Source organism: Pseudopipra pipra, chromosome 1 (genome assembly GCF_036250125.1).
Source record: "Pseudopipra pipra isolate bDixPip1 chromosome 1, bDixPip1.hap1, whole genome shotgun sequence".
In the NCBI taxonomy this organism is placed as follows: Eukaryota; Metazoa; Chordata; class Aves; order Passeriformes; family Pipridae; genus Pseudopipra; species Pseudopipra pipra.
The window spans coordinates 92,038,176-92,057,728 of record NC_087549.1 but is presented as its reverse complement, the minus strand read 5'-3'; the positions used below and the strand labels follow the sequence as shown (position 1 = coordinate 92,057,728).

General features: G+C 43.8%; 2 protein-coding genes and 1 long non-coding RNA gene across 13 annotated transcripts in view; 2 read left to right on the top strand and 1 right to left on the bottom strand.

Annotated features, from left to right (window-relative positions):
* KIF13A (kinesin family member 13A) overlaps positions 1 to 6,427 on the top strand; it is a 106,756-nt gene extending 100,329 nt beyond the window's left edge. For 7 of the 9 annotated variants that reach the window (XM_064665383.1, XM_064665347.1, XM_064665355.1 and 4 more), the window contains 2 exons: positions 2,913 to 4,017; positions 4,876 to 6,427. In XM_064665383.1, the coding sequence (XP_064521453.1) occupies positions 2,913 to 4,017; positions 4,876 to 5,162 (1,392 nt within the window). In that variant the 3' untranslated portion in view covers positions 5,163 to 6,427. Of the gene's footprint in view, positions 1 to 2,912; positions 4,018 to 4,875 lie in introns of those variants that run through there. The other 2 variants (XM_064665364.1, XM_064665374.1) reach the window with 2 other exon arrangements.
* LOC135419326 (uncharacterized) lies at positions 13 to 8,829 on the bottom strand. The gene is made up of 2 exons (XR_010432925.1): positions 8,745 to 8,829; positions 13 to 5,124 (listed from the first exon to the last, which is right to left on the bottom strand). It is a non-coding gene; the product is annotated as an uncharacterized LOC135419326 (long non-coding RNA).
* Positions 8,830 to 8,847: 18 nt separating this feature from the next.
* On the top strand, positions 8,848 to 19,471 carry SIRT5 (sirtuin 5). Of its 3 annotated transcripts, none has more exons than XM_064665476.1 (9): positions 8,848 to 8,959; positions 9,456 to 9,586; positions 12,022 to 12,155; positions 13,668 to 13,893; positions 15,496 to 15,583; positions 16,541 to 16,594; positions 17,486 to 17,609; positions 18,763 to 18,878; positions 19,255 to 19,471. In XM_064665476.1, exons 2-9 carry the CDS (start codon positions 9,472 to 9,474, stop codon positions 19,328 to 19,330), a joined length of 933 nt encoding a protein of 310 aa, XP_064521546.1. In that variant the 5' UTR covers positions 8,848 to 8,959; positions 9,456 to 9,471; the 3' UTR covers positions 19,331 to 19,471. The 3 variants fall into 3 exon arrangements, with proteins under 3 accessions (XP_064521546.1, XP_064521556.1, XP_064521565.1); XM_064665486.1 differs by lacking the exon at positions 8,848 to 8,959 and adding an exon at positions 9,134 to 9,150; XM_064665495.1 differs by lacking the exons at positions 8,848 to 8,959; positions 9,456 to 9,586 and adding an exon at positions 10,705 to 10,818.
* Positions 19,472 to 19,553: the final 82 nt, after the last annotated feature.

The window sequence follows — 19,553 nt, the reverse complement described above, 5'->3', positions numbered from 1 at the left end:
TCCCAATCTGGAAACTCAAGAGAAGCTCTGAAAAAAAATATGTCTTGTCCCCACCAGGGGCATCTTTTATGTGTCACAAGGTGGTGTCTCATCACTTATTTGCAGCATTCTTCATAACACATGTTCTAGTAAGAAGACTGGTTCCCTGTACCTTAGCTTTTGTACTTACAATGACAGAGAACCCTAAAACAACACGACTGACGATGTGTTTACTTGTTGGACTTTTCCTAAACAAGTAACCAATGTCTGTGTGTCGGTACATCCATTTCTAAGTTATAGCCTCTTATCCAGTCTGACTCTGAACAGAGACCCCTTGTGTGTTAAGATTTCCTTTTTTTTTCAGTCAAATGAGGAATCTTGCAAGTTTCAAAGGAGATACAAAGAACTTTGTTATAAAATGCCATCCGATCTCAAGTGGATGTTTAACTAGTATCACCTAGAAATACTTCCTTCATGAAATATTTATTACTTTGGAGTTCATATCTTAAAAAAGTGTGTATTTGATAAATTCTTAGTTTGTAATGTTTTAAAACCAATAAACTACAAGGTCCTGCATAGAGCAGAACTTATATTTGCAGAAGTGGAAAGGGTGAAAGGGAAGGAGCAAGTAGGATAGTTGAGAAAAGGGCCCTCAGAGATGAGGGGTATACTGCAATATGCAATGAAGATGTTTCATAATGCTTTAGAGCTTGGAAGGGTATTCTTAGTCTCAATAAAGTGGATATTGATTATTTCCTTTACTTCCAAAAGGACTGCCTGTAGATTTTAGAGGTAAATTACAAGATTTTCAATAATATAAATAATTCTCCATAGTCTTAGGTGATATTTCATAACACTGTAACTCCTCTTCAGAGAAATAAATAATTGCAAACTAAAGCCTTTATCCAAATTCTGTATGAGAAATAACTGAAGCAGAGCTGTAAAAGTGATTAAGCAAAGGATGCAAAGCCTTTATTTGAGCAAGTTTTAAAATCTGAAATATGGTTGGATTTGTCAGATATACTTAGACAGGCAGAGGCATCTTCTTCAGATACTGATTGGTGTGCCAACAAAAATGTAATATTACTGAAAATCTTGAGTCAGCTTAAGAGGCTGTTCTGCATGGGTAATATGATTGAATTATATCTGCTATGAGCTTGAACACGGTAGGAATGAAAATGAGACTTTGTTACAGATAAGGGCCATCTGACATACAGGCAGAGGCTGGAAGGTCTGGGGCTGTTCAGCCTGAAGGAGTCCAGGCTCAGGGGCGTCTTATCAATGCATACAAACACCTGGTGGGGAGGGGGTGAAGACAAGGCAGACTCTTCTCAGCAATGCCCAGTGACAGGACATGAGGCAATGGGCACAAATCAAAACACACAAGATTCCATCTGAACACAAGAAAACAGTTTGTTTACTGTGAGGGTGGTCAAACACTGGCATGAGTTGTGCAGGAAGGTTATAGAGTCTCCATCCTTGGAGATCTCAAAACTCATCCAACAGGACACTGTTCTGGACAGTCTGCTCTGGCTGACCCCTGCTTGAGCAGTGGGAGATTGGACTAATTCACCTCAAGAGATGCCTTCCAGCCTAAACAATTTTGTCATTATTCTGACATGGGCAAACTGAACAAGCCTGTTTTCTTTCTGCACATATGAAGCCTTGTCGTACAAAGTTATTTGAACAGTCTTGGCTATTACAAAGTATCATAAACATTTTCAAGAGGCTGTTTATCCTGATGCATTGGTTCTCAGTGGTCATCTGGTTAACTATTATGCTTTTCCTTTTACATTGGTGATTCATAGCAGGTGCCTGAAAGCATCAAACTACTTTAGGTACCACACAGGATGTGCCTTGATCAGTATTTGAAATCTATGATGCAGATAAAGGAACTGAGATATAATAGGAGCTTGAATTTCTCTGAAGTACTTCAGTAGTTTTCATTTTTCTGAAAATACTATTCTTTCTAGAAGGAATTCCCTGTAAACTAACCATTTTTAATATGTATATGTGTGTATACATATATGTATGTTTATACCTGCACACATACATTTGTAAATAAACCCATATGTATAAGAAAAAGGAAGAACTTAAAAAAGCATCCATGTGGAGTCCTGCCTGCAGCATTTTATATCACCATTTTTATATTTTATATCAGCATTTTATATCCTGGTGGGAGCAGCACCACCGTGTTGCTGGGGTCTTTCTCAGATGCATCTTTACAGACTGAAGTCGTCAGCTTCTGATGGACTCTGTGAAAGCCACATCTGCGGGTCTGCTCACAGTGCATTCCCACTCATTATCAAAGGGAAATTCAAGGAGGTATCTCCAAATTCTGCCAGGCTGATTAGTGTCGCTTATTTTCCTCCAGACATGTACATGTATGCACACAAATGCTTCCTTGAAGATTCACTGTAGTATTTGATAATTTTGCCTTTATTTTCAAGCATTGTGAATGCGTTCAGGTATGATAGCCGTGGGTAAAAAAGGTTATTTAGCTTTGCTGATATCAGTTTAATAGAAACCTGGGTATTGCAGCAAAGACTGTGGCTCCCATTCATATTTATATTTATCTTGTTAGGTGGTCAATTAGTTCTATAGAATGCCTTCAATAGGTTTAATTAGTCACAGTCATGGGGGTAAAAGGTTTATCATACATGGATGAAAACATGTAAACATAACTTTCCATTTATTGTTTTATATTTTCTGAACTATTTAGAATTTATTTTCTAAAAATTAAATAGCTCAGTGTAGACAGGGCACATTCCCAGCCACTCTTTTCAATGCTGTCTTCCATTCTTCAGTTAAAGGATATTAAAGGTACATATTTCTCCACGTTCAGAAATAAAAAAATCAAGGAAAGTTAGCTTATTTTGAAAACCTCACTGCCATCGGTTCCTAATCCCATTCAACTCTCTGTTCTTTTGCAGGACTCTGAGGAGGAAGACAGTGAGTTGGAGGCCATTAATAAGAAACTGATAAGTCCACAAAGTTTTCAAAATTTCCGGCCTTATGTACCGGAGGAGTTTGCTGACTTCAGTATTTACAATGCTAGCCTGGAGAACAGGGAGTGGTTCTCTTCTAAATCAGACTTCATGAGTTCACGTGTTCTTGAGAAAGAGGTATCCCGCAGCCCCACCACTAGCAGTATTACTAGTGGCTACTTTTCCCACAGTGCCTCTAACGCTACCCTGTCTGACATGCTTGTTCCCTGTAGTGATAGCACAGACCAGCTAGCCAGTCACACAAAGGAGCTGGACTCTAATGATCCCGCAGGATCATTCCTTGCACATGATTTAAGATCTTCTTCGAACAAGGAATGTCGAGAGTTAGAAAAGGAGCTAGCGAAAGAAAAGTTACCAGTGTTACCACTGAAAGAAAACAGTGCCTTAACAGAGCAAGTACCACCGTCCCTCAGTGCCACTGACAGAGACTCTCAGCGGTTACCCAGAACTGGATCACTTTCAGCTCTGAGCTCCTTGGATAGCAAAAATACCTGTTGTACAATTGAATTTTCAGCACGCGAAGTAACAGTGGAGCACACGACAGACATTCTGGAAGATCACTCCTTTACAGAGTTCATGGGCGTCGAAGATGGGAAGGACTTTGACCATTCCACGGCTCCGCAGTCGTGTTCCCTTCTGTCCTCTAATGGAGTGAGCGCCTCAGTGTCACCCCAAGGCCCTGACAAGGAGCAGAGCACTTGTGTGGGCCAGCAGAGCTCTGCAGCAGCAGCAGGCGACCGGCTTGCAGGTGCCGTGGAGAGCCCTTTTTGTTCTGTACTGGTAAAAGAGACTTCAGATCCTGAGACTTATCCTGATACTTCCATAGACGATTTTATTACGAAGGACCACTTGGATGGTTCTGATTGTGAAGAAGGTGCTTCTGCAGATCAAGCCCAAGTCTTGCCTAGCTGGGTGGCTGTGGGCGAGCAAGTCTGTGTTGGAAGTAATAAGATGGGCACAGTGAGATACGTTGGAACAGTGGATTTTTCAGCTGGAATCTGGGTTGGAGTAGAACTAAATGTTCAGCTGGGTAAGACCAAATATGCTCTGGGTTATCTGTGCAGTTAGCGTGAACAATTTTTAAAATTGCAGTACAGTTCATTCCTATTCAGTCCTGGGAAGTTTCTCCAATTTCATGAAGCTTGGTATCTGATATTCTCCACTTTCTGTTTATAGGGATATTCTAATCAACTTTTATCTGTCTTAAAGCCCTGCTCTTCTTGCTTTATGCAGAATAATGTTTTTGCATGTTGTAGTAGTTCCCATTGGTACCCATCTGTTTTTACAGATCAGAGAAATAAGAAAAGCCTAAAATGGGCAGATTTTTTTTTAAAAAGCAACATGCACACACGTTCATGGGCATTGCTGACAACGTGCATCACTTGTCAAATTGGTTTGCTGTCAGTGGCTTTCAGAGATTTATTTTTGTTTTCCAGTGGGGAAAGCTGAATTCCAGGATACAAGTTTTCTTTAATTTCAGTTCAGAGGGGTCAGAAAAAGTCAGTGTTCTGCAAGCATTAAGATGATGTTTTTAGTAGTTTAGATAATACATATTATCACTGATACCAGAAGTTTGTCTGGCAGCTAAATTTTAAGCTTTGCAAGCAATTGGTTTGCTGGACAGTTCACTTTATGAACAAGTGCTTGACTTTTTAAACTGTTAGTTAACAAAGTAATATTTTAGAAAATCATCTTTTTGGTTACAATTCAAGCCGTCCTTTCCAAGTTTTGTTCGCCCTAGTGTATTGTGAGCATCTGGCCTCATGACTCAGCATGAACAATCTTGAGTATTTTGCAGATGACCAAAGCTATTCACGCTTCAGCACCTCAATTATATGTGCTAATGAAAGTACCAACATTTAATCCTGTGCATTTCTTTTCGTTGAAGGAAAGCACGATGGAATTGTAAAAGGCAAAGAGTACTTCCACTGCAAACCACGACACGGTGTCTTTGTTCGTCCTGGGCGCCTCAGTAAAGCACCAGCTTCCACAAGGAAATGGAGTAGCACTTCACGGTGTCAGGCATCTTCCACTTCGGAGAAACGGAAAAGTTCTGTGCTTCAAGGCTCATCAGCCACTCCTAAGACAGGAGGAGACGTCTTCTGCCATTCAGGAGATGCAGCGGCTTCTGCTTTTTCTAGGAAACAGGAAAACAGGAAATCTTGGATTAACTAAACTGCAGTATTTTTGCACTTACTACACGCATTACTGTGTAGAAAACTTTATGGATTTTTGAAGCTATTGTACATTTTAATCTGTCCATACGGAATGTGTATTCTCTAGAGTCCTTGACTTAATTCTCTAATTTTTTATAAATAATATATATATTATATATATATGAATGTGTATCTATAGTTTGTCTGCCAGTGGGCAGATACGGCTGCACACTAAAATACAGTTAAAGCTGATCTGTAGATAACTGAGGTACTGGACTATTTGTTACGCAACAACTTGGGAGATATATTTTAAACAACAAAAGATTATTTTATTGTGGAAAAAAACAGGATGTAAATCCGTATTTGGGAAAAAAAAAAGCTACAGTTTGCTGTTCTTAATTACCAAAGAACTTGTTTTAGACTGACATATTTGCTGTTTATATCTTTCTATTGTAAATGTTTTAACTGGTAACTTGGTGCCATGTTTCTTTTAGTCACTGGGCACCGTGCAGCCTTATGTTCCGTGTTTAAGCACACTGAAATATCCAACTGCTACGTATTTTTTGTCTTCCTAGAGGCCTGCCACTGTGCTGACTTGGCATTTGATTGGAATGACTAATGATGCCTGAAGCTATATACGTCTGGCATTTCACGTGTTAACATAAGCAGCTGGGCAGTTTGACTGCAGAAACAGTATTACTGCAAGGGTGTGAGAGGACAACATTTTGGATTTTTTAGGGGGTTTTGGGTTTTTTGGGTGTGTGTGGGGGAAGTGGGGAAACAAAGAAGCAGTAAATGGATCATGACTGCAAACTTTGCACTTGTTACTTGCTGGTTATTATCAAGATGAAATAGAACCTGCTAAAGTAATTTTAATCTGTAAAGTTTATTTTAATAATGGGAATGATGGAGGGATTTATGTCTGGTGCTCATGAATTCCTAAGAAGGTTGTTCCACATGTAGATACTGTAGATGCCTGTACAAGCGTTCTGGATATTTGTAAAGTAACATGGTAAAAAATGAGTGAAGTGAATGGCCTGCTGTATCTGTTCTTTGTTCCTTAGCAAGCGAATGATTGAGATACCTGGGACCTTACTGAAAAGCTGCTGTTCTTTCTTTGATTGTTGTGTACAGTAAGCGGACTCTCGTATTTTACTATTTACTGTAAAGAACTGTAATTTATATACTGCCATACTGTATTTAATTGGTACAGACCTACTGTGTGTTAGAATACAGACTGTTTACTTGGGATTTAAAAAAAAGAAATGTTTTGCTTGTATTTGATACGATTAGGCTTTGTGGTCAAATAGTAAGCTGCTTCTAGCTGATGGTGCTCAGATGCAAAGAACTTTGTAAAAATGCTGAAGAACAGTATGATTGGAGTGGAAGATTGGATGGTGTTAGCGTGTCTTACCACTGACTGGGTCATGCAGCGTAAGAGGAAAATAGCAGCCCCTGTGGATACACATTCCTCACCTTCTGCTTTCCCTGTCCCTCACAGGAGAGGGAGCAGAGTCAGGGAACTCCTGACAGAGAATGGTGCTGTGTGGGTCAAGGGGAGACAAGACAAGTTCCTGGAACACAGACAAGAGAGAATCATTGCTAAATATGTAAAGGCCTCAGCTGCCTACAACAGGGTTGGCTGCTGGGAGAGCAGTTTGCCGGGGAAAGGTGGTGCAAGGAGGGGCCCTGAAGTTCAGTGCACTTGCCCTTGACATGGCTTTTGGCTCTTCTGAGACAGGATTCTTATGTGTTAATTGATTTTGGTGAAATGCATATCCTTGAAGAACATTTCATATGTCTGTTGTCTACCTAGAGTTGCTCTCACTGCATTAATGACACTGCTGCTGGAGAAAATTACCATAATAGAAAAACATTTTATGCAGAATTATTTTATCAGGCACAAATGACTGTAGAACACTGCCACATATCTACACCCAACACCCCACTATATTGAAGTTAATTTTAGATGTCACTTTAATCTTTTATAAAGCTTCTTAGAAAATATACATACACATTTGCATAAACATATTTGTTTGAGGCCACTACAAACAATTTGGAAAGTCAACATGGCCATTTTCTTATGGCAGGTTAGCATCAGCTGAGCTGGGCTCTTTATTGTTTCAGACCTCTGAGAATACAGAATGCATGATTGATTGCTTCTGAAACCATGGGATCATTGTGCCTCTTGGGGTATGCAATCTATATGTGCCAGAGAGACCAAAACAAGCCAACCTTGTGCTGTACCCATTTTGCATAACCTGTGCTATTGTGAGTTCTGTTGTTACTAAAAGACCTGTACTTCTGCAAACCTTGCATGTTAACATGCCCTGCCCTGGGTTAATGTAAAGTTAGAAGGAACATATCTAATGAGCGCAATGGCGTAATGAGAAAATGAAAGCTTTTTGGTTGATGTGCTTTTCAAAACTCTAGTACATTACTCTGTTAGTGTAATGTTAGACTAGGAGTTTGCTGTCTTGAACTTTGGAATCAGTGGGGTGAAAAACGTGGTGATAGTGCAACTGCAAATTGCCTTTTTTTTTTTATATTAACCAGCATCAAAATACACAGCCTAATAAGCAGGGTGTCCAGTCCATACCAAGATCTCCATTTAAAAAAAAAAAACCAACCCCAATCGTGATACTGAATAACCTTCAGCAGAGGCAGTCCCTCATTCAGCAAATCTGACCTCAGCAAATCTGACCCAACACTCCACGTAGCATTACCAAATTCTGACCATCAGGGTAGTTAGAATGCTAAGCGAGATCACACTGGCCTTCATCTTGTTTTCCGAGTTTTTGATGTGCTGGTTTTCCAAGCACAGTGGGGCCTTTATGGAGACTCAGGCAGAGTGCTCAGAGAACAGCCAGCACGGTCCAGTTTGATCAGCAACACGCAAAGGTTCCCCCACCAAAGGCTTCCGTCGTGTTTGCAGCTGGAGGCAGCCAGAGTACGACGTGCTGGTACTAAGTAAACAATAACAAGTGCCAGGGAGCAGTGTAATGAGAGAAACATCGCCCGCAAGCCCTTGGGAGCAACCTCTGGGTGTTCTCTTCCCCTGCCCTCGGGTAACTCTATCAGGTAACAGGCCCTGTGCCAAGAGGCCGGGTGGGAGACAGGAGCTGCCCCCGGCCTGCGGGGATGAGCACATCCCACACGGTGGGACTTGCCTTTCAGCCTTTGCCACCTTTGGGTACGTGTTTTTGAAACCTCTTCATCTGTTTAAAGCTGGTAATTTACGGGAGCGGAGGGGGAGGGGGGGAATGTACGCCATCTCTGAAAAGGGCTACGGCGCTTTAAAAGGTGGGGTTGGGGAAGGGCGGAGAGGAAGAGTCTGCATGAAAGCAGCAGCAATCTTCTTTCCGCAGAAGAAAAACAAACTACAAACAGCTTTTCTTATTAAAAAAAAAAAAAAAAAAAAAAAAAAAAGCAGCTAAAAAACCATCTTTTCTCGTAAAAAAAAAAACTGGAAACTGCGCGCTGTCCAAGCGCGGCACCATAGGTTTTTCATCAGCGGGCGCCCAAAACTGCGAATGCCTGAGGGCGGACCTCAAGAGGGATGACGCCGGAAAAAAAAAAAACCATCTCGCTTTTTTCCGACCTGTTCGCGTACAATTTAAGCTAATGCGAGGACACGCCACCAACCATCCATCAGTCCGTCCGTCCACACCCCCCTCGCCGCCTTAACACCGCTACCCTTTCCCACCCACACTCCGTGTGGGGAAAGGCGGAGCGGAGCCCAGGCCCGGCCCCGTCGCCGGGCGCGGGGCGGGACGTGCGGAGACGCACGGCTCGGCCTCGGTCGCCGCCGGCGAGGTGAGTTGGCGGCGGCGGGGCTCGAACCGGCGACCCCGGCGCTTAGAGCGAGGGCCCGGCAACCGCGCGGGCGGACGGAGCCCCGGCGAGGGGGAGGCGGCGGAGGCGGCCGCCTCCGCCGCCTCCCCCTCGCCGGGGCTCCGTCCGCCCGCGCTGCTCCCCTTCGCCCTTCTGCGGGAGGGCAGATGCACGTAGGCTCTGCTGCCCTCTGGGGCTGCCGCCGCCGCGGCGGCTTCGTCCCTTGTTTTTCCCTTTTTTTTTTTTTTTTTTTTTTCCCCTCCGCTTCCTTAAAATGCCGGTTTGACAGAGCCGGGTCCCGGGAGTTGATTCGGCGTGAGGCAGCAAAAAAACCCAAAACAACAAACCCAAAACAAAAACAAATCGCGGTTGACATTTGCACCTGGTTCTTTGCGGAGAGCTCCGTTGCCGGCGAGCTTGCGGAGGAAATTAACGCGCCTCAAATAGGCCGCTGCTTTTCCGTCTCTTCTCTTCCCAGGCGCAGGTGCTTCTCGATGTGTCTCTTCCAATTTACCGCCAGGAGGCTGGTTTCCCAAGCGCACTGTGGGCTTAAGGCTTCGTCGGCAAAGAGACAGAAGTTTTGCTTGGAAATGGCTCGTCCTAGTTCAAGTAAGGCATCGGTTTGTTTGCTTAAGCGGCCCGGACAGGCTTTTAAGGTGTATTTGGAAGTCTAGAAGCTTTTGGGTGCTGGATGAAATCCATAGGTTAATTCAGAATGTTTAGAAGAGTATGAAGTTGCTTTTTATTCCTCCAGCTGTGTGTCTGTGTAGTTCCACAAATCCATGCATAATTGCAGTCAGCATGGTTGCCCTGTGACTGTGACGTGTTTCTAGTGCTTGTAATTTACGCACATAAACATACACTAATTAATTGCATTTCCTTTTCATAATCCTAGTGAGTATTAAAACTCATTCCTCATTTCTTTGTACAAGACTTATGGAGGGCCTGGAGCATTTGTGACGGCTCAGGAGCAGGCTGTTGGGTAACCCCAGCAGCCCTGTGTAGGCTAGCAGTAGTAAATATTCTGCTTTTCTTTGTATGGGGATGTTTTGGTTTTGTTTTTTTAATTTGAGAGTGTACCTTAACTTGAAAACTGCACACAGAACTTAACAGGTACAAAGCAAACCCCCAAGTGCTGAGGTGCACTTGCTTTTTCTGCCACCTTGAGCATCAGCGTTTTGTTGCTGTCAGAGAGCGGGCTGGGAGGGGTTTTGGCTTGTGCTTTACACATTCAGAGCTTGTGAGGTTTTGTTTACAACAGTGGACTCGGCAGCAGAATAGTAGCGTTCTCTGCCCAATTCTGTGGCTCTTGTGGTGTGGGTCTTGGGACTTCTCCAGGAATTATTTATCCTTACAGGAACTTACCTGCCTTTGGATGGGGTTTTGTGGGGTCTTTTTTTGTTTTGTTTTGTTTTATTTTTAAGACACATAGTAAATTGTGGGGATTAGGTTTGCGATCAGCAGCTCTGAGTTCAACTGGAGAGTCATTAGTGTTGTACTGTAGGAGTCCATCCTGGGGCCAGTATTGTTTAACATCTTCATTCATGATCCAGATGACAATGCAGAGTGTACTCTCAGATTTCAGAGGGTATGAAGCTGGAAGGAGTGGCTGATACTCCAGAGGGTCCTGCCCTGGGGAAAAATAGCTCCAGGAACTAGGACCAGCTGGGGGTGACCAACTGGAAAGCAGCTTGGCAGGAAAGGCCCTGGAGGTCTTGGTGGACACCATGTTGACCATAAGCCAGCGATGAACCCTTGTGGCAATGAAGGCTAATGAGTGTCTGGGCTGTACTCAGTAGAACATCTCCAGAGGGGTGATCCTTCTCTTCTGCTCAGCCCTGGTGAGACACATTTGACATGCTGGGTCCAGTGCTGGGCTCCCTGGGGCAAGAGAGACATGGGCATACTGGAGAGAGGCCAGCAAAGGGCCACAAAGATGACTTGGAGAATCTGACATACGAGCAGAGGCTGAAGAGATGGCATTGTTCAGCTTCGAGGAGATCAGGCTCATGAAGGGATCTAATTAATGCATAAAAACAGCTGATGGGGAGGGGGTGAAGACAAGGCAGACTCTTCTCAGCAATGCCCAGTGACAGGACATGAGGCAATGGGCACAAATCAAAACACACAAGATTCCATCTGAACACAAGAAAACAGTTTGTTTACTGTGAGGGTGGTCAAACACTGGCATGAGTTGTGCAGGAAGGTTATAGAGTCTCCATCCTTGGAGATCTCAAAACCCATCCAACAGGACACTGTTCTGGATGGTCTGCTCTGGCTGACCCCTGCTTGAGGGGGGGAGCTGAACTAGATGATCTCCAGAGGTCCTTTCTGATTTCAGCCATTTTGTGATTCTAAAATATGTTGCCTTAAAATTAGTGTCTGAAGTCAACTGGAAGAGACATTTTGGTTTTTCTGTAGCTAACCTGTTCCTTTTTAATCTTGTTTTGACTCATAGAAAAAGGCAAAGGAAATTTGCCATGTATTTCCCAAAATACTTTCCTGTGCGTGGAAAAATGAAGGGAATAATACATTCAAAAATAAAAAATAGTCGTAAACCTATTTCTTAGTTGCAAACCTAGGAAATGGGCAGGATGCCTCAGAAGGAAATGGGTTTTCCCAAATTACCTCAATTTTGAAGGTGATACTTCGTGAAACAAATTTTTTTTTTTCATCTTAGGATCTTACCTAACAATAAGGAAGCAACTGTTCCTGAGTGGTGGTAGCAACAGTTGTTATCGAAGTAGCATCTAGTGTGTGGTTTCAGTTAAAGGCTCTGCTTTCAAATCTTGACTATATTCGTAATTTAGCACACATTGCCCTACTGAGCTTGCTCATATGCATTTTTGAGGATCCCCAGGAATTGCCCTTCAAATTCCAATATACAGAAACTCAGAAACCAATTGGTATTCTGAAATTAAAGTCATGGGAGGTGTACCTTGAAGCCATTTCTGGATGCATAAGTGTGCCAGCACTGTCTGTGTTGCTCTTATGTAAAAGTGTAAGTGCTTGAGCAGCTGTTTATTTTCCCTCCCCACGCACAGATATGGCTGATTTTCGAGAAGTGTTTGCCAAGGCGAAGCACATTGCCATTATCACAGGAGCCGGGGTCAGTGCAGAGAGTGGCGTTCCTACCTTCAGGGGGGCTGGAGGTTTCTGGAGAAAGTGGCAAGCCCAGGTAGGTACTGGTGGCCCCATGCCTGTGCAGCCGTGCTTCTCTGTCCATCAGGTAGGTGAGTGTGGAAGGTCAGAAGCAGCTGAGGACCTGAGACAGTGGAAGTGCTCCCATAGCAGTTTGGCAGGGACAGAGCTCTCCCTACAGCTGCCTCTGCAGCTCTTCCCAGCGACCTGGGAGTCTGTTTGGTGCAGCTGCAACTTCTTTTCTGTCATTTTATCAGTTGCTTGGGTAAAACAGCATTCTTGCAGGCAGCTCTGGGTCTTTCTACTGTCCTTGTTTTGTTGCTGCCTTGCAGTTCAGCTGTTTGCTCATCTTTTAATACCCTCGGGGTTTTTCCTACATCGTGGGGCCTTTCCTCTTTTAAACTCCTAAGAGTTTTGCCAAACTAGCAGAGGAAGAACCAATGATAGTGACTAGTTGTTTTCTTTTAATCTTGGTGTCTCATAATACTTCTTAAAAATGCTTTAGGACTTTTTTGTTCTGTTTGGGGGCAGGTTCCTCACATCTTTAACTCTTCCACAAGCTCTGTCTCTCTCACTGGAGTGATCTTGCCAACACTGGGAGCCACTGGGGTGGGAGAAAAGGTGGGAACAGACACTGAGGGTGGAGTGGTGCAGCTGCAAGCACCAAACTGTGCCAGCTTTACAGGTGCCAACATCCTGGTTGGTGCCGCAGATGTTTCAAGCAACTGTTATGCCGTCAGTACTTGCTGCTCCAAACACTGCAATCACATTTGCCTTTTATATAGTTTTTAATAACAACATTCCTGAAAGATTTGTTAAAGTTAAAAAGGAGTCAAAGAGGTGAGTTTTTCAAGGTGGTTTGAATCTAAAGATGAGCTGTTTCTTTCAAGTGACTAGCAATGCAGATAAAACCTGTGTGTGTATAAATGACTGGTCCTGCTGCAACAGAAACTTGCATTCACTGTTATAATGTTAGCAGAACTGTGCTTTGAGATGTTAGACGGAGCTTACTTCCTGATTTTAGAAAAGATAAGGCAAAGTTAAAGTTGCTATGAAAAGCAGAGATTCAATTTTACCAGCACATAAAAGACAAGACATTAGACTTTGGTTTTGACAATGTGTGTAATTTAGCTCATGTTACACTTAAAAATGCAGAAAAGAAATTTCTAGCAAAAGAAATATATCCACATATGTGTTTTATGGTTGCTGTGGAAAAGAGAGTTTTCAATGTCAAAAAATTGCGTGCATTGAAATATCTCTGTTTCCTTTGGGCTGTACTAAACTCCTGATAGTTTGGTAGGGCAGCACAGAATAAGGTCCAAGTGTACTGTGTAAACCCACACACCACACTATTTCTATAAGTTATTTTCTGCTTTGATAAGACACCTTGACTTGTCATCCTCGTAAGGGATATTGATCTATATTCTTATCAACTGCACATGGTTATAAATACAGTAGCAGTGTAAGTGCCAGTGGTCCAGCAGGCTTCATCTGGGGAAGGGATTTTCTTGCCCTTTTTTTGTAGAGTGACTTGTTGCATCTTTTCCAGGAGCTGGCCACTCCCGGGGCTTTTGCGCGAAACCCTTCCCGTGTGTGGGAATTTTACCACTACCGACGGGAAGTGATGTTGAGTAAACATCCAAATCCAGCACATATTGCCATTGCAGAGTGTGAAAAGCGTCTGAGCAAGCAAGGAAGGAGCGTTGTGGTCATTACTCAGAATATTGATGAACTGCACAGGAAGGCAGGCACAAAGCACCTCTTAGAAATTCACGGTACGAGCTGGTTTACCTCTTTGCTACAGGCCAGAAAACCCAGGGTGGGCAGTGGGGAGAAGATAAAACAGGATAAGTACTGGGACAAAAGAAATTTGTCTTTAAAATTATAAGTTGCATAAAGTTATTTACAGTCACACCCTGTTCTCTTTTGGAAGCTGTTTCAGGTACTTCATATCCTCTTTATTTCTCATCTTTAGAATCTCAGAACCCCATCTTCCTTTTTTTAATGGATTTTTGGCAATAGACAGGAACTGGTTCTCCCTTCCCGCTTGCTCAGTTTTGCCTCAGGTCCACCTGAATACATCTGACTGTGACACTTGGCTGATTTCACTTTAGAAATGGGGAAAAAAATCCCCAAGGACTCCCACTGCGTGGTAGTGGTGGTGCCAGACCGGTACTCCTACCAATTAAAAGATGTATTGGCAAGACTCACCAGCCCTGGTAGTTTCCCTCTGTCCTGTTCTACCCTGTCCCCACCTGTGCAGTCCTTGGCTACAGGAGGACAAAGGATCTGGAAACAGATGAGATTCTCTAACCTTTCTCTCCTACACACAGTGGTACTCCCTGTCTTTTTCCTGTAGTCAGTGGCATTCCTCACTCCCACCCTCTCTCCCACAAAGTGCCAGAGCAGAAGGCAGGTGCAGCACCTGGAGGTCACTGGGGCTTTTGGATCTGAGGAAATGTGCAAGTGTGGAGAGAAGGAGGGTGGGGAAGCCCTTCTCCACCCTTAGAGGTGTCCCACTCCTCTTTTCTCCACTCTGCAGGCCTTGCATGGAGTGGAAATCTCCCAGGACAAAGACCCATCCTGGCCCTCCAGCATTACAGTGCTTTTTAACTTGAGTATCACAAAAGGTTTAAATGGGATTTCCCACTGCTACTTTTGTGACTTGGACACAAGAAACCTGCACAAAATTTTTTGCAGTTGTGGATCCAAGGGTGAAGCCTTGGGTATAGTTTAATTTTGGTTGGTTATCTGTATTTTTTACAAAATGGAAACAATTTAAAACTCTTTGTAATATTGCTCATCTCTACAGCATGTTACTAATGCTACAAAAGTCTTGAGGTTGGGGAGTTTTGCATGAAACAAAATGGTGTTAATCTGTGTATTTCTATTTTCTTTTTAAAGAAAATGTTTCTGATCTGATGGGAAAAGCAATAAGCAGAAATAATCTCCCTCAGTGATATTTTATATTATGATTTTTCTCTAAAATACTGTTACAGGACTGCGTATAACTCATGTCCTGAGGTAGAACAAGGTGATACATCATAGCTTAGTGGGACTGCTGCTGTTTTCACTGCGGCTTTTCAGCTGACAGTGAAAGTCTACCTTTGCTGGGCTGGGTGTATGATTAATGGTGATACTAGTCACCTTGGGTTGCTCAACAAAAGAGTGTGGGTATGTGCTGTGTAAACAGCATCTCCTTCGTAATGCTGCCAGCTTTCAACATTTGGCTGTTACGTCTATGTAGTAAGTTACCCACCAGGTGTGGTCTTCAAAGTCAAATAAAGGCTGCCTGGGATAAACACAACTACTTGCTTGTACAGCCACACCTTAGAGCCATCGCTTCATCCCTAATGTTTTCTCTTTGTGTGTTTCAGGTAGTTTATTTAAAACTCGGTGCACCAGCTGTGGAAACGTAGCTGCGAATTACAAGAGCCCCATATGCCCTGCGTTGGCCGGGAAAGGGTAATGTGTCTGCTTTGCAAACTCTCTGTGCTTTTTACTTTGTCTGCTGTTCAGTAGCAAAGGAGCCATTTTAAGAGCATATGGGAGTTCCAGCCAACCACCCCGTTTTACTTTAGTATTAATAATGCTTAAATTTTAAGCATTATGAAACATGAGGATACTGTTTGGTAACTCCAGTGAGCGCCTATGGTGCCATTAACTCCTGTAAATGACTGATTGTTAACCTCTAAGTCATGAGGTTAACATGATGTAACATTATACATGGTCAACATGATACATTATTAGAACAAATTAGAACAATTTCAGCTGATCTGCAACTCTCATATTGGACATCAACTAATCATGAGAATGCTTCTTTACTCCCATCCTCTTCACTTTCAATTTTTTTTATTGTCAGATTCTTATTCCTTAAATTGAACTGTCATAGTCTTATACATGCATTTTCCTCTTCTGCATCTCTTGAGCACCTTGTAGCTTTTGACCTTCAACTTCTCAGTAAGATTCTCCTGATTACAGATCTCAAAATACAGATGCGTGAAACAATCAGGATGAAAGCATCAGTTCCCAGTATCCTTCAGTCTCCTTTTTCTAGCCATCTTCTTTCTTTCACCATTTAAAATGGAAGTGGGCAGGGGTACGGGCCAGGCATATGCTCACAGATTTCTAGTGGAGTTTTTTCCCTTTGCATTTCACCAGATCTTTAGATAGCTACATAAATAATTGTTGTGCCTTTGACAGTCTTGAACAGTCTTGACAGTCACTCAGCTCTGGGATAATTCTGGACCAATGCCTGCCTGCCATGTGTGTAGTATTTTAGGGCTGCAGTAGGTGTTGAAGTTGGCTGGAGTTGCAAAGATTGCTTGATTGGAGAGTGTGCTTTAAAGAAAACTAAGTTTTTATTAATATATAAAGTGCACTTTTTATGATTGGATGGGTATTTCAATTTTGTAACTTCAGGGCTCCAGATCCTGAAACAGCAGATGCTGCGATTCCAGTTGAAGACCTTCCTCAGTATGTATGGACTGATTTGTTTTTTGCTGTTACCTCTTCATGCTTTGTGCATCTCAAAGGCTTGTATTACTGTTCATGTTGTTTTGGAAGGACACAGAGACATTCCACCGGAGAGAAAGATGTGGAACTTTGCCCCAGAGAACTGAGCCTAAAGTTACAGGGCACAGCTGCCAACAGGAGCGTGTACTAGAAGTCACCACGATGCCAAAGGCATCGCAGATTTGTGTACTTGAGCACCAAGATGAAACATGCCTAAATTCATGGGGCTTGTAGTAAGTGAAGTAGTAGGAGAATTGCAGCAAAAAAATGAGGACTACAACAGTAAACGTTTTGTTACTTTGCAGGTGCCACCCACTGTTAGTCTGGAATACTGTGCTGGGGTACAGCCACTGCATAGTCCCTCCCAGGCATTAAATGTGCCACGGTGCTTTTTTATTCTGGCTGAAGCTTTACCTTAGCTAGTTGCAGATGCAAAAATCCACTGTATTTTTCATCTGGTTCCTAAGAAGAGGCTAACACGATGCTTCTGTTCTTTGGTTCACTTTGTCCTTAAAAACCTGTTAGCCAATTTGTTAAATGGAGGCCGAGGTTTTAATTTTCATGCATTTCAGGAGATGAGTGAGGGGAAGACACAGTTAAGTATCTGCACTGAAAAACTGTGCAGCAGCCTGTTCCATGTGACCAGGCAGCATGTGTGTAATTCCAACATGTGTAGCGTGGAATCAGCCCAGCACATAGTAGGGGAGGGTGCGGGGAGGGCTGTGAAAGAGAAGGGAGAGAGTGGTGGAAGGTAAGACATGCCCAAGTGAGTATGAAAACTGCTTTGACGTTTTGCAGCCCGCAAGGTCCACGTCGGTAGTGTAATGCTGTCCCTTGGTGATGTTTAAACAGGTGTGAGGAAGATGGCTGCAATGGGCTCCTGCGTCCCCACGTCGTGTGGTTTGGTGAAGCCCTGGATCCTGATGTTCTCACAGCAGTCGAGAAGGAGCTTGATATTTGTGACCTCTGCTTGGTAGTGAGTGGCACTTTCATTACCTGTCCTCTGAACCGGCAGGGAAGCCACGCTAAGGAGGTTGCACCTCCTTGGTAAAGCAGATGTATTTGTGCTTCTCTGAGGAGCTAAAAGCCCCTGAGGGACTCTCTAGTGTCAAGTGTAAAACATTAAAAGACCTTGAAGTTTGGACATATACAGAGACTGCTCAGAAATTAAGATACACAGGTGTTAGGGGTTAGCCAATATTGTTTAGCTGTTGAATTTCACACCCCCTCTACTCTGCTCTCGTGAGACCCTCACTTGGAATACTGCATACAGTTCCGGTGCCCCCAGTGTAAGAAGGACATGGAACTGTTGGACTGAGTCCAGAGGAGGGCCATGAAGATGATCCAGGGGGCTGAAGCACCTCTTCTATGAAGACAGGCTGAGAGGGCTGGAGAAGAGAAGGCTCTGGGAAGACTTTATAGGAGCCCAGAGAATTTGTAGGTGCCCAATCCCTGGAGGGTGTTCCAGGCCAGATTGGATGGGGCTTTGATCAACCTGGTCTAGCAAAAGGTGTTCCTGCCCATGGCAGGGGAATTCAAACTAGATGATCTTTAGGATCCTTTCCAACCCAAACCTTATTATAGATCTAATTTCTCAAACAGTGAAAAATACAATTATTTTGATGCTCAGTCTAAAAGAAAAGAAGTGACTAAATGTTGTAAGAAGGTGGTAGCTAGCTGTTATCCTCTGCTGCCCTTTTTGTGAGGTAGTTTACATGCACCATGTAGGTTCCAGATCCCTGAGCAAAACACTTGCTCAGAATATTGTGTTCTCTTAACTGAATAATCTCAAGTAACACAAGGAATATCTTGGGGGTTTTTTCCCTGGAGACAAAGTTTTGTTTCTGGGATTTTTTTTTTTCATCTAGAGTTCTAATGCACAAATAAGCTTCTTTGGGCTGTATCAGAGAAACAATTCCTGATTGTTATGCTATGTTAAATAGTTACATATGCAGTAACACTGATTGGAGATACTGGTTTGGTTTAATTTCTGTAGGGATCTTCCATGCTTTAGTGGCTTTTGCACATAGAGTGTTCTGAGAAGGACCCTCACCCAAGGGGTTGGGTTGGTTTTGTCTGTTTTAACCACTGTCCTGCTACACTTGTGATTTGTTTCCCTGTCCCTGCAGGTCGGGACCTCCTCCGTGGTTTATCCTGCAGCCATGTTTGCCCCTCAGGTCTCTGCCAGAGGAGTGCCAGTTGCAGAATTTAACATGGAAGCTACTCCTGCCACAAACAGATTCAGGTGAAGCTGTTCAAAGTAGCTGCCTTTAGGCCCCTCCATCTTCATTGTCTTTTGCATCCAACTGCTAAAATGCTGGTTTTAGACAAATATGGTATAGTTTTCTGCCCAACGCTTAAGAAATATTAATTTATTTTAATAAGTAAGAACAGATGATAGTTTTTTCATGGTGGAATTAAGTTTTACTAAAGACACAACTGCGGTTTCCTAAGTGTGGGGGTGAAGTCTGTCCCTAAGCCCCAGAAGTCCTACAACCTTCTCCCCTCTTCCCTCCTCTCCCCCCCTGCCAGAGGTGCTCGGGCGCTGCCAGATAAGGAAGCAGCAAAAAGCAGGATGCGCTGGTGGCTGCCCGCGCCTAAAACCGGCCGCTCCCTTCCAGGTTTCACTTCCCGGGCCCCTGCGGGACTACGCTGCCGCCGGCGCTGGCGCGACACGAGACGGAGATCATCTCCTGAGCTCCGGGAGCGGCCCGACGGGACCAACGCAGCGGAGGCTCGGCGGGCGGGGAGGGAGCGGGCGGCTGAGAGGAGGCGGCGGGTCAGGCCGGACGGTCCTCACGGCAATAAAGGGGCGGTCGGGACCCGCCGCCGCCACTTCCCGGTGTCCTGTGTCTGTCGGCGCGCGCCCGGGGGGCGGGGCACGCAGGCGGGGGTTCCCTGGCGCACGGCATTCCCCGGC